The sequence below is a fragment of the Alternaria viburni genome (genome assembly GCF_023758015.1).
Source record: "Alternaria viburni strain BMP 2772 chromosome Unknown scaffold_7, whole genome shotgun sequence".
Taxonomy (NCBI): domain Eukaryota; kingdom Fungi; phylum Ascomycota; class Dothideomycetes; order Pleosporales; family Pleosporaceae; genus Alternaria; species Alternaria viburni.
The window spans coordinates 591,284-605,018 of NW_026055776.1; the positions used below are offsets into that span (position 1 = coordinate 591,284).

Genomic DNA, 13,735 nt, shown 5'->3' on the forward strand with positions numbered 1-13,735 from the left:
GACGTTGCTTCTGTAGGGCTGACCGGTTGGTAGACCCTGCTTGCAATATTGACGCCCTGTGCGGGTCTGGAACGGACCGATAAATGCGCCCGATCATTGTGCCCTGCATGTTTTGTTCTCTCAGCGGTTCTCGTGGTGTCAGTCTCTGTAATGAAGCGTTCAAAATACGTCCATCTCCTGCGTAACACGCTTCCCGAACCAGTCGACCAATTCGTCTCCGCCGCCTTCATTCTTGCCGCTGAAGAAGTCCGTCATGCGCATGTCGTTGCCGTCATCTTCGGCAGGCCAGTCGATAGCGACATCTGCTTTCTTCCCTTCCAGCAGCTCTTTCGCAGTTCCCCACGAAAAGCGCGTCTCGCTACCCCAACCAAAGAAAGGATCCATATTCTGCTTCAGCCAGGTGGTTGTCCGCGCGTCCGATGGATACCCAGAGCCCCAAGCCACCTTGACTTCGGCATCTTCGTTCGCCGCTGTGTTGCGCTTCTGGTAGGGTTCGTAACAGACATCTAGGGCTGCGTCTCGGGTGACTTTGGCGCATACCGATGCTGCACTGACCACGGGGTATAGGCTGTCGGCCTTCTTCGCGACTGTGATCCGTATCGTAGGCCAAATCCTCTCTAGCTTCTTCTGATAGATTTCTGGTCTGCCAATTGTGTCGATGTAGATCTCCTTGACATTGACGCCTTGTGCCAGCACTCCCTTGATCAGGTCGATTGTCGCATCCATGGCTTGCGCATTGAGATTGTACACATTCGGGGACAGCATGTGCGCTGAGATATCTTGCGCAGACATTACACGTGTTGCCCATCCGCCAGCTTCGTAGAGATCTGAGCCTTGGGTGCACAATTTGCGCATCAGATTCGAGCGGACTTCGGGAGTAAGGACTTTGGAATCGTCAAAGTGGTGCGTTTCGGCAAGAAGGGAATGGTGGAGTTCAATCGGTAGGTAAAAGAGGGCGTACACCATCGGGCCTGCATGTGTTAGCGACGAAGAAGACTTCCACAGGGGACTAGTACCTAAAACAGGACCTCGTCCAGCCTCATCGACACCTAGCACGACTTCTCCAGACATGTCGTCTGCAATCTGTTTGGGTATGGGCGAGAAGTGCGAATATGACTTCCCGCCAAGAATGCCTGATTTGGATATTGAAGGTGCCATGAAGACATCCGAAGGTGGTGTTTCCAGCTCAATGTCTTGGGTGTCCATCTGAACATCTTCTTGTGGTTCTGCCATGTTTTCCGTCGTTTCTTTTAGCGGCTGAGATGGTATGGGCGATGTTGTGTGTCGTTGTAGTAAAGTGGTCGATTGAGTGAGACGCGACGCGTTCCTCGGCGCTTCCGACGCGACTCACCGATACCTACGCTAGCGATGTGAATGGCACCGGCACACCTGCACCACGGCAAAGCCCACACACACCTCATGCGTAGGGCACGGCACAGTGCATGCAGTTTTCTACGCTTTCTCCCCAAACCTACTGTAAAGGGTTGGTTCGCACCGGCAAGCCATGTTCGTACCACCACACAAAGCGTTTCGCTGCATGAGTGCCGCCGAGGCCAGCACATTTCTTCCCGGGGGCCGCATGCAGTGCGTGATGGGTGTGGTACTTCCTAGCACAACACGCTAAAGTTTCGAAATCTCGCACACAGAATTCCATTAAACTTATTTCACGGTATTGTGGATGGTCTTGCTCACGCCGCTTCTGATACTCTCCTGTACCCAATTCGGCAATCCCCTCAGCATGCTGACCTTGCCCGCAGCGCTTGGTAAGATGATCTGGCCACCGCTGCAGCTCATGATTTGTCCGACAATTGCATCGGCAACAGCAGTCGGCTCAAGAATGGGAGAACCTCGCCTCTTGAGTTCCTGCTCCACAGGTTCTATCAAAGGTGTACGGACCCAATTAGGGTGTATGGAAGTCGTGAGAACGTTTGGGCTGTTGTAGTGGTGCTTGAGTTCCTGGGTGAGCGCTAACTTGGGTCAGCATACTGCAGCTAAGAGATGGGACAAGGAACATACTTTCGTGGAAGCTTAGAATAGCCGCCTTCGTCGCTGTATAATCTGCCAGGCCAGCGACACCGATGAAGCTTGCCGTGCTTGCGATCGTCACGATATGGCCCTTGTTGTGTCGGAGCATGTCTGGCAGGAAAGCTTTGGTGGTGTACCAGTTGCTGAGGACGTTTACATCGAAGATCTTTCGGAGGTACGCGTCGGACGTAGTGAGGATGGTGTGGGATGCCAGAAGCCCTGCATTATTGATGAGGATGGTAGGTGCCCCCATCGTTTCTTTGACCTTCTCGGCGACTGAGTAGACTTCAGAGGAGTCGGTGATGTCACACTTGAAGAACTTGAGGCCGGCGTCTGTCGTCTTCGTTAGTACCAGGCAGCTCAGCGTAGTGAGTATTCATGTGTCTTACATCCTTGCAAACTTGGAGGCAATTGCTGAATGTCTAGCACTGCCACTCTGATTCCCTTGTTGATCAACCTCTTCACTACCAGCTCTCCAATACCACTGCAGCCTCCTGTGATGACTGCGACCTCCCGGCTCCAGTTCCATCTCGCCTTTTCACTTCGCAATCTGCCTGCGTTCAGGGCAACATGATTAAGCTGCTTGTTGACGACTCTTGCTGTTCCAGCTATCAGGCACCACTTCAAAGCCTTCACGAGCTGTGCATAGCGAAACGGGTCCCGAAGTGCGCGGATCCGAGTTGTAAGTTGGCTGCGAAGTTGTGTAGGTCCTTTCGTCAATACCCAGAGTAGAGCGGCCGTGACTAGAGGGTTGAGCGTGATATGACCAGCAGTTGTTCCAGCGATATTAAGAATGTGGTGTAGTAATTTCGACATATCTACATTCGCTTCAAAAGTTTAGAGGTCGAAGTGCGCAACCTGAGCATTCCATCGGATATGTCACTTATGCATGATCTCCAGGTCTATATAGCGCGCTGCGGGTCCGTTCGCGTCGAAAGAGGGGACCATACGACGCCAACAGTGTCTAGTTGAGCGGGCTTGGAGCCGACGACGTCGCAGCCTCGGCTTCGCATTCCCTTCTGCTTGTGCAACTAGACACTGTAAGAAAGTTTCGTTCGAAAAGAGGAGTATCCAGTAAGGTCTAGGGAAAATATTGCAAGACTCTTTACTTGTAGGCAGCCTCACAGGGCACTTATGAAAGTGTATAAGCATGCGTACCAGCAAAGCCACCAAGATTGCTAAGGTAAACTGCGCGTTTACTATATGTGATAGAACATGACGTGCCTCGCAAAATCTTTCTTTTTCTTCGTTGCAACCTGGATGATCCTTCGAAGAACGCAGCCACTTCGGTGACAATGCACACCCCATGGTGCAGTCACTGGCACCCTGCATCAGTCTCCGAGGCTATTCTGCAGGAATGCTGTGTAGGGTGGCAAATAGGAACGGCAGGCGCAGCCGTGCATTGCTTCTCGGGTGCAGAGGTCCGATGGCGTGGCTACCGGATTGGTCGATGGCACACGTGTTGCTGCTTCCTGCTTCGACAAACTTTATGAGGAAGTCGCAAATAACAGCCTGCCAACCAGACATCAATTGCGCTCGATGCCTCTGGATGCGTTACTTCCTCTGGCCATGTTACATAGAGGAGCACCGCTTTGGCCTGCTTTTAGCCGGTTCCACGGAGCCCACCCTGATTCCTCTGCTGATTGGCGGATGCAAGGTACGTGCGGGGAAATGCCTGGTTCTCTATTCTGAAACGAGAGCGGTCAGGCCCATCTAACCGCATCGGCTGCATGGGAGAACGAGGCGCCTCATTTATAAAGATCGCCATTGTCGCAAAGAGATGGGCATTTGGTGAGATGCAAAGCCAGGGAATCGAACAAGTGTCGGTCGATGTCGCCTACTGACAAATAAACCAAACCTTCGGCAGCAGAAGACAGTGAGAGACACACTCAGTCCTCCTGCACGACATGTCTACCAGAATGGCGCGGCACGCGTAGCGGCATACGTCGGTGTTTGAGACGATCGATGCCCCGCCAGTCCTTCGGCCGTGGAAGCTACACTGCCCCTCCTAGTACTTATTGCGGTACTACTAGATGCTGCAACCCTGACTGGCTGGGGGACTCTTGGGCGAAGAGCTGCCGGATGACGTGAGGGCATTGCGCACCGCCCGCCGGCATCTCCATCCCACTCCAGGGGCCTGGAACGCGCTGTAGAGAAGCATTCAGAACCACGTTTGCCGCGCATATCGAGTTAGAGTGGGCCGCGTTGGATAGCGGAAGGCTGTGACAGCATCAAAGGCTGGGACGACACACAGAAGGTGGGTTGCCAGATTCGATTAGCACCGCGTTGCGAAGCCATGACTACAACGCATGTTTAATCCTGGGATGCGATGCGCGTTTGCGTGCTAGATAGTCTCTACAGTAGCTGCGCATGTACAGTAGACAGCTGCGGGAGAACAGGAGGGTCCAAAACCTCAATTGGGCAGAGTACGCGACCAGCAGATGGGCAATATGTGCGGAATCCCACCCAGCACTAGTTGGAGCGCCACATCGTCCCCTGATCAGTGATGGACCCTGAGCTTTCGAGTCCAACGCTCCACTCCCGCTCCATCTATAGACTTGCTCTTTCGGCGCCTGAAGTTGAACTGCTGGCCAACCCTTCCAGACTTGCTCCGACTGTCCTTACCCACGACTCGTGCTGTGCATAGGCCATCGAGTGCGCGCTGCTGCGACCCGCACCACATCGACTTCCGTTCGTGCCTACGTACCGAGCCTCCAACCACGCTTCCGTCCCGACTCTGTACGACCACGAACAGCGAGCAGCGAGGGCAGCAAGGGCATTTGCCCCGTGTACGAATTATCTGTATGTAAATGCGCCTTCCGTGTCTCCAGCGAAGCGGTCGCGGCTGCCATGTGAACTTCACACCGCCCGCCAATCCCCCACACCAGCTCCCAGGGCAGTCGCGCTGACGTGACGGCAGTGTATTTCTAGTATTCTAGCCAGTATGGCCTACCAAGGCATGGGAGGAGGCAACGGCCTCAGATCCCCGCGCGAAGAGCAGTCGTTCCTTTCCCTGAATCGCGCCGCTCAGAACGGCGATGGCCGCGCGACCCTGCAGCGCCGCTTCACGACCAACAACATTCCGACCATGAGCACGCCTCTGTCGCCAATCGGACAACAACGTAGACAAGCGGCTGAGCCGGCCGAGTTTACTACAGCGGTATGTGGGCACTCTCGTACAGATAAGAGGCGGATGTTCAGTGCTGGGGCTCCGCGGCGCTTCGCATGTCGGTACTCAGCAGCTGCCACAGCCATGTCGGATATACTTGAAACGACATAGTATGACTGCGTTGGTAGAGCTGCTGTCCGTTAGCTATTGTACATACGCGGTGACCAAGAATTCGGGCTAACGACCAATCCCAACAGACGTACCACAAGCTCCAAGTTGTAAGTCTACTTCACTGCGTCTTTCTGCGTCTCTCACTTGTCACCCACAAATCCTACTGGAAGTAAGATTGCAGTCGTTGCCAAGGCTACCTGTCCAGGCGACGCCCATATTGACCAACAATTGTCTTTTGCCTTTGTCTCTCCTACACCACCACAAAAGTCCGCCTCTCCAAAAGCTAGCTTTGCTATCATTACTCCTGTACATTTCTCTGTCTCATTTGAGACTCTATTCCCTATCTATATCCTCATCTCTTCCCATCTGCATCGTCTTACGTCACGAGCGACGCTGTTGCCTCACGACAAACGCGCTCAAACACCCTCGCCGGTCCGTGTGACCAGCTAACAGCTTGCTAGCTTGAGAGAAAACGGATCGAACACGAGTATCTCAAAGAAGCAAAACGGCGATTCGACGCTGAGATGGAGCTCCTCAACTTGCAGGCCCAGCACGGCGAGAGTGACACCAACCGATTCTCGGCTGATGCTCACTACGGCGGACCTGCGCATAGCCAGCCCACTACCCCGCCCGAGTACAACGAGAGCAACGGGTTCCCGTCCGCTTTGTCGCGTCCGAACCGTTTCAGCATGTCCAGTATCAACCCGGGTATGACCACACGCGGTAGCCGTGCCAACTCCCAGGTCACTTCCCCTCCCGCCAACTTCCAGAGCAACGGCAACTTGCCTTCGCACTCGATGCCAGGATCCCGTCGCAACTCTGAGGAGGAGCACGACGACTTTGAGAACGACGACTTTACTCCTCTGAGTCCGGCCGCGCGCAAGTAAGTTGGCCCAGCACAACATCACCTCAAACACTGCTAACCCAAATAGGAACAACCGTATGTCCATGCCCGTTACTAGAATGGACTACGGCAACCGCGGAAATCTTCCAGATGTGGGCTCGCTTCTTGGTCATATTGATACTGCCGGCTTCTTGTTTGGTGATGACGCATCAGCTGCCACTCAAGATCAGAAGGCTTTCCTCCAGATGGGTAATACCAAGGACGACTTCCCAGTCTTGGTCCGCCGCGATGGTGCTGGTAATGGTACGAACCTCTCTGCCTCTTCCGCTGCACTTGATTTGGCCCTTTCACAGTCCCCTGGCCCGGATGCTCAGTCCACTGCTTGGAACGGACACCGTCATCGTCAGGCTCAACAGTCCCTTCCTGCTAACACTTTCCGTAAAGCTTCTCAGATGGACGACTATGAGTCCGGTCGATCCAACGGCGCCGAGACTACACCCAAGAACAACCGTCGCTCGGTCGAGTTCAGCTTCAGCCCCAAGGCCAACGAGTCCAAGCGCTCCAGTTACGGCGGCCCGACCAACGGCATGCCCAAGTTGACTCAGTCGTACTCAACAAACGACGTTCCGACCCTGAAGAATGGAGCGAACGGTGCCAATAGTATCGGTTTCACGCACTCGCAGCAGTTCCACAACCACAACGCTAGCCTTGGTCGCATTCCGTCAAATGTCCTGTCCAACCGTAACAGCCGCGACCTCTCACTCGGTAATCGCGAGTCTGATTACCGTTCTCCGCAGTCAGGCTTGCACGCAAGCGCTGCACCTTTCGGTCCTGGTATGACTTCAGCTGCCAACGGCAACGGCGGAGTCTCGTCGACTGTCGGTTCGCCAGCCATGTCACAGTACTCGAGTGTTTCCGCTGCCAACCCAGGATACTATGGATACGGTATGAACATGCTGAACGGTGCTTTAAATGGTCTCAACCTTGGAGGTGGGCCCGGTCCTCAGTACGGTGGACCCACTGCTTACGCTCCCACCAACATGTACGGTAACGGACCGTCGCAGTACAACCCATACGCTACCTATGGCCCAGGCGGTCGCGTACAGGACAGCCAGGCTCGCGTCATTCAGAGCCGTCGTCTGCAGAACGACGCCAACAAGTACATGAACTACGATCTGAAGACCATGCCCCGTCACGAGATCTACAGTTTGTGCAAGGATCAGCATGGTTGTCGGTTCCTGCAGAAGAAGCTCGAGGAACGCAACGCGGAGAACATCCAGATCATCTTTGATGAGACTGCCCCTCACGTCGTTGAACTCATGACTGATCCTTTCGGCAACTACCTCTGCCAGAAGTTACTAGAGTACTGCAACGATGAGCAGCGCAACACTCTTGTCCGCAACGCTTCTCCTGCGATGGTTCAGATCGCGTTCAATCAGCACGGCACTCGCGCTTTGCAGAAGATGATCGAGTTCATCTCCACCGATGATCAGGTATGTTACGACCCCCGGTATTCTCCCACTTCCGAGCTAATTCGTCCCCAGACTCAGATGATTATTCACGCATTATCTGGACAGGTCGTCGATCTCATCCAGGATCTGAACGGCAACCACGTCATTCAGAAGTGCCTGAACCACCTCAAGTCCGTGGAGGCCCAGTTCATCTTCGATGCTGTAGGCGAGAACTGCATCACTGTTGGTACCCACCGCCATGGATGCTGTGTTCTTCAGCGTTGCATTGATCACGCCGTCGGTTTCCAGAAGGTCGATTTGATCCGCAAGATCACTGCCCACAGCTTCCACCTTGTGCAGGATCCATTTGGCAACTACGTGGTTCAGTACATCCTCGACCTCAACGATGCGGCCTTCACGACCCCTATGTGCCAGGGCTTCCAGACCAAGATTTGCGAGTTGTCTAAGCAGAAGTTCAGTTCCAACGTCATCGAGAAGTGCATCCGCTGCGCTGAGCCGCACGTCAAGGGCATGATGATTGAGGAGTTGCTTGACGTCGAGCAGCTCGAGCAGCTCATGCGCGACTCTTACGGCAACTACGTTATCCAGACTGCACTCGAGTTTGCTCCCGCCGAGCTGTGCGTGCACCTGATCGAGGCCATGCGTCCGATTCTCCCATCCATCCGCCAGACCCCTTACGGTCGTCGCATCATGAGCAAGGTTAGCGAGCGCGAGAGCCGCCTGGCTGCCTACACTGGCCGTACTTCATCTGGTCAAGGTTCGCCCGGCGCTGGGCCAGGTTCTGAGTCGAGCTCGGTCTTCAACCAGGCCCCGGCACAGTACCAGCCTCCCAACGGTTCCTCTGGCTACCAGACACCCATGTATACGGCAACCGCAAACTATGGTCCGAGCATCATCTCACCTCAACCTCACCGTCAGCCGCATCGCTTGAGCAACCCGCACCACATGCACAACCCTGTTCAGGACAACCGCCAGGGCTACGCTGGCTACCAGCAGCAGCACCAGTACGGCATCCCTCAGGCCAACGGCGGTAACGGCAGCTGGTTCTAGAAGAGCCAAGCGGTCAACGAGGTTATGATTTGACGAGCTACGGTCTGTCCAAAAGCACATCACTACGCAACATGCTTACCAGTAGAGTACACTGGTGTTGGCGTTGTCATCTTGATGGTTTGATCTTTCTTCCATGTATCGGTCCCTGTCTGTCTGATTGGGCGGATCGATCTTGTATAGTACGAACTACACGAGCATCATCGCGCGGCCTCGGCAGCATTCGGCATCATTCGGCGTACGGATCTGGGCTACACGGCGTTCTTCCCTTGCCCCTTCATTGATTGTATTCTATCCCTTCATTTTCCCCAGCCATCACTTGTCTTCACGATACGGCACCTTGGTGCACTAAAAGGAACGTTTCAGCATGAGCACGAAAACGAACAGCACGAGCACTGTCGCCGTATGGGCGGCCTCTTCATTTTCACCTACCCCTTGCAATGGCACTTGCCGTGAGCCTGGAGCTAGGTGGCAAGTCTATGTACATGAATACAGGATCATATTCCAAACTTGATATGCATTTGCGTGATGTTGTACTATCGTCGGGGTGAATGGAAACAACAAAGACAGGGCAGTGACGATGTTGCAATGAATTGTGGCCAAGGTTGCGTTGATGTGACGAGGGGTCCAGCGGAGCGACTGCCGTGTGACATGTGAGGCGATGACGCGCTTTGGGCCTTCGGCTCGGGACCAGCCATTTGAAACATGCACCTGCCCAGTCGCTCCTAGACACTTACAAACCACGCCGAGCACCACCAATAAACCTCTCGCGACGTCCAAAAGCATTTTAATACGATAAGACGGCTGCCTGACGCTCTCACTCTTCTTCACCGTCTTCCGGCACCGCAACCGCAGCCCCCAGTCGCCCAAGACATAATGCGCTTCACCATCTTCTCCTTCCTCGTTGCGCTTCTCGCTGCCTTCGTCATGGCAAGCGCACCCCACCGCTCCGTCATCATCAGCTGGCCCAACGACACACCCGACGACATTGTCGAGCAGAGCAAGGAGGCTATCCGACAGGCCAAGGGTACGAGGCATGCGATACCGGTAGAGGACATATGCTAACAAAATTCTAGGCGTCATTACCCACGAGTACAACATCATCAAGGGCTTTGCTGCCACGGCCCCCGCTGCCGCTCTCGACATGGTGTCGACGTTGAGCGACGTGTACAAGTGCGAGATCGAGGAGGATGGCATCGTTACCACGCAGAACAACAAGGAGTAGGCCGGATCGGGAAGGAAGAGGGCAATGAATTGGAAGGAATGGCCCATTAGTTAATTGCGCTCATGATTATACGACTGGAGTCTGGAGTCTGCTCAAGGATCGAACAGGGTGGAGTTAGATGAGAATGTCTACTAGACAATCCATCAGTATTCAGATTTATGTAGAACACATTAAACCCATCCTCAACATTGACTGTGGGCAACACCGGCATATTCAATAGCCATACGTATCGCTACTGCAGATGGTTGCTACGCCAGAGTGCTGTGATCACCGTAGGGTAAGATGGAGGAACCCTGCAGCGGCTCTTTCCCCGCGGGTGTGGCCTGCCCGTGCACGTCGTCTCAGAACAGCGGCGGCTTTATGCGCGTCATGTTCCGTCTGTCAAAAGGCAATTAGGGAATGTCAGGCTGATGCCCCTCACCCGACGCCCATCGCACGACTCTACGCCTCGCTACACACCGATTCAAGACGTCGCCGCGGGCATGTGCTGCATTCCGGCTTAGCGTTCGGGCTCCCAACCTCACCGACGCGCGCGACACGTCCTCGAGCAAGGACTCAGCCTGTGCATGGTGGAGCACGTACACTTCACCGCAAACCCACAGACACCGAGATGCATGACTGTTATTCACTCTACTCGCACCGCATAACAGCATTGACAGACCGACACGCGGGTACCAGGCCCCGCGACACTCCACCATGGACGACTTCAAGCCCGAGCTGCTCAAGGCTCTCCTCGACTGGGTACGTCTCCACGTGCCGCCTCCTACACGTCCGGGCGGAATAGCTGACATTCGCGTCTAGGTCAACACCTTCGACCTCCCCCACAGAATCACGTCGCTGAGCCAGCTCGAAGACGGCCAGATACTGTGGCAGATCCTCGCCGACATCGACGCCGACTACTTCAACGAGTCCCTCCCAAATTTCGAAGAGAACCACCGCCGCCAATCAGACAATTGGATACCGCGATGGCAGAACCTCAAATACATCGAGCGCACAACCTCGACCTACATACGCGAAGAATGCGAGCAGCTGCCCGTGCTCACCAAGCGCATGATACCAGATCTCAAGGCAGGCGCGAGGGATGGATCAACAATGCTGGTTGCAAAGCTCACCATGGCTGTGCTACTGGCCGCATGCTTCTCGCCGCGAAGCAACCAGCGCATGCTGCAGGTCATGCCCAAGCTGGGCCAGAAGACGGCCGAGACGATTGCCGAAGCCATACAAGAGATGCAGGCCTTGGACCAACGCATGTCGGAACTAGGCGTCGATGCCGAACTGACTTCAGAGCCAGTTCTCTCAGGGTATAGAACGCCCACACGAGCAATATCTGGCCAGCCGACCCCGGCAGGCAACGAGTTGGAGCAGGAGGCACAGCTGTTCGAGGCAAACAAGGACAGGCAGGCACTCAAGGCGCAGGTCGGAAAGCTACTTGAGGAGCTCAAGACCTCACGAGAGCGCATATCCAAGCTCGAAGAGGAAGTCGCAGAAGCGACTGCCTATCTCGATGTTCGGGCGGGCCAGGCACAACGCGCTCAATCCGACGATGTCGAAAACCTACGGAACGACTTGCTGCGCGACAGACAGTACATCGACCAGCTCGAACAAGACCTCGCACATACGAGAGAAATCATGGAAAGCCAGAAGCGACGCCTCGATCGGCTAGAGGGCGAGGAAGGATCCAAACAGGACTTGCGAGATCAGCTGCAAGTCGTCAAGGCCGAACGCGACGAGCTGAGCCAGAAAGCCAAGGCAAACGAGAACCTGAAGAAGAAGATCGAGTCTCTGACCAAGGAAACCAAACAACTAGAGACGCTGCGCGAAGACTACCAACAAGCTCGTGAACGGTTAGCTCAGCTCGAAGGCGTCGAGGAGCGCATCGATATCCTGCAGAACATCATCAAAGAGAACGGTCAGACGCTTGCCAACGGAGAGCAGGCCATCTTTGAAGAAAAGGGCAAGCGCACCCGAATCGAGCATGAGAACCTGCTCCTTATGAAGCAATTGGAACAGACTCGCGAACTACAGTACAAAGCAGAAGACGCCAAACAAGAGCTCGAAGAACGGATACGAGAACTAGAATCATCCAATCATGCTGATCGTGGCGGAAGCCTGGAAGACGAGCTTGAACAAGACGAGAACGCCAACCAGGACACCGACACGAAGCCCACGTCTGATGGACGGGTGAGCGCAGATGCGATTGCTCTACAACAACGGGTCGATATCTTGAACGTCCGTTTGAAGTCGCTAGAAAGCGAAACACTCAAGCAGATGCAGGAGAATTTGGGTCTACGGTCTGATATGATGACGGAGAAGGATGAGAACAGCCAGAAGTAAGTGACAGCTTCATATGGATCGGGCATTACTAATTACATGTCCGCAGACCATTTCTGGAACAGAACGAAAAGCTACAGACTGCTCAAACCGAGCTGGAAGAACTTCGGCGCCGGTTACGAGAACAAGACCTGCAAATGGCGGAACTTCGCAACGAACTCAACAGGAGTATGTATTCCGATTCATCTATGTGATTGTGCTAACTCTGCTAGAATCTGACATCGACGACGATACGCGCACAGCTGCTGTCCAAAAGGAACACGAGCGCCTACTGGTACTGCAAGAGAGGACCAACGACAGACTACGGGAGCTCGAAGTTGCGAACGCGGAGAAGCAGGGTCTCTTACGAGCAGCGTTGCTCGATCGCCAAAACCTACCGCCAGAGCTTCTTGAGCTCAAGAGGGTCGAAACGATACGGGAGATGCGTGAACGGATAGAGTCTGTCATCAAAGCCCCAGCAGAAGTACAACCGCAAGTGCTAGATACCACGAGTTCGGAGATCGCCGAGACTGTGCTATCCTCCGAAGCAGCTCTGGACAAAGCAAAGAAGGTTAGTAACAAGCAGATCTCTCATAGCAAGTCGCCTTCTTCCGCGTTCGACGCAGCGGTTTCGGCAATGAAGAAACATCAGCTTGAACCTTCGTTCACTGCGGCTACTCTTGTCTCGCCGGCTTCGCCAAATCGAACCCATCTCGGAAAGGATAAGTCGCTATCGGACATGTCTACTTCAACAGCTGGGACGGGGCAAACTACATGGGGCCGCATGGCGCAGCTAGTCTCGCCAAAGCGGAGGACCAAGTCGACCATGGGCGGCACCGAGTACTACACGATGCAATCGTCGAATGACTGTGCGGCAAGTTTGTCCTTGGCCTGGCTGCCAGAGTATACTTATCCAACCGACTACCTCTCCCTTTTCATACCCTCTACTCATCTCCTCGCGCCCATGCTAACCCGCAACCGCAGGACCTCCAAGATCAACTCACAACCAACAGCACACTTCGCGAGCAACTCGAGCTCGCAAAGAAGGAGACGTCAGAGAAGGGCTCGGTATGTCGCGTTCCCTCCCTCTCCAGAACAGCGACGTGGCAACCTTGGATATGGTAGTAACAAGTGCTCCAACAAACAGGTGGAACTCCAACAAGAAGTCGAAAACCTGCGCCGCGAAAACGCCCTGGTCAAGTCCATGTGGTACGACATGAACCAGCGTCTCCTCAGCAACACCGTCATCCTGCAAAGACGCAGCGAAGCACCCAAAGGCTGGCTCGGAAAACAAAGAGCCGCTGTCGGCGGCTCCAGCGTCTTAGTACGTTAGCTCCCCTCTTCCTGTAAACACGCTTTTTGTGTGTGCATCTTCAAGGGCTGACTGGGTACAGGGCCGGAGGTAGCCGGAGCCGTAATCGCATCGCCTTCTCTGCGGCCGACGCCCTCGTCGGTGGGCAACAGCTACGCTGCAGCTGGCTCGTCAGATGGCGTGCTCGTTTCTTTTCTCTTCATTACGCATTTTGTAGGGC

At 54.5% G+C, this 13,735-nt stretch overlaps 5 protein-coding genes across 5 annotated transcripts; 3 read left to right on the forward strand and 2 right to left on the reverse strand.

Annotated features, from left to right (window-relative positions):
- Positions 1 to 159: 159 nt before the first annotated feature.
- On the reverse strand, positions 160 to 1,233 carry J4E79_004160 (uncharacterized protein; the record flags this gene model as incomplete). Its single annotated transcript, XM_049353048.1, has 2 exons — positions 160 to 971; positions 1,017 to 1,233. 2 exons carry the CDS (start codon positions 1,231 to 1,233, stop codon positions 160 to 162), a joined length of 1,029 nt encoding a protein of 342 aa, XP_049212427.1.
- A 426-nt stretch (positions 1,234 to 1,659) lies between these two features.
- J4E79_004161 (uncharacterized protein) lies at positions 1,660 to 2,841 on the reverse strand (the record flags this gene model as incomplete). Its single annotated transcript, XM_049353049.1, has 3 exons — positions 1,660 to 1,967; positions 2,017 to 2,358; positions 2,415 to 2,841. 3 exons carry the CDS (start codon positions 2,839 to 2,841, stop codon positions 1,660 to 1,662), a joined length of 1,077 nt encoding a protein of 358 aa, XP_049212428.1.
- A 2,128-nt stretch (positions 2,842 to 4,969) lies between these two features.
- J4E79_004162 (uncharacterized protein) lies at positions 4,970 to 8,671 on the forward strand (the record flags this gene model as incomplete). Its single annotated transcript, XM_049353050.1, has 5 exons — positions 4,970 to 5,185; positions 5,392 to 5,412; positions 5,767 to 6,188; positions 6,238 to 7,642; positions 7,694 to 8,671. The coding sequence occupies 5 exons, from the start codon at positions 4,970 to 4,972 to the stop codon at positions 8,669 to 8,671; spliced, it is 3,042 nt and encodes a 1,013-aa protein (XP_049212429.1).
- Positions 8,672 to 9,544: 873 nt separating this feature from the next.
- Positions 9,545 to 9,893, forward strand: J4E79_004163 (uncharacterized protein; the record flags this gene model as incomplete). Its single annotated transcript, XM_049353051.1, has 2 exons — positions 9,545 to 9,695; positions 9,745 to 9,893. 2 exons carry the CDS (start codon positions 9,545 to 9,547, stop codon positions 9,891 to 9,893), a joined length of 300 nt encoding a protein of 99 aa, XP_049212430.1.
- Positions 9,894 to 10,589: 696 nt separating this feature from the next.
- J4E79_004164 (uncharacterized protein) lies at positions 10,590 to 13,609 on the forward strand (the record flags this gene model as incomplete). Its single annotated transcript, XM_049353052.1, has 7 exons — positions 10,590 to 10,634; positions 10,695 to 12,223; positions 12,274 to 12,392; positions 12,437 to 13,081; positions 13,198 to 13,271; positions 13,303 to 13,527; positions 13,598 to 13,609. 7 exons carry the CDS (start codon positions 10,590 to 10,592, stop codon positions 13,607 to 13,609), a joined length of 2,649 nt encoding a protein of 882 aa, XP_049212431.1.
- Positions 13,610 to 13,735: the final 126 nt, after the last annotated feature.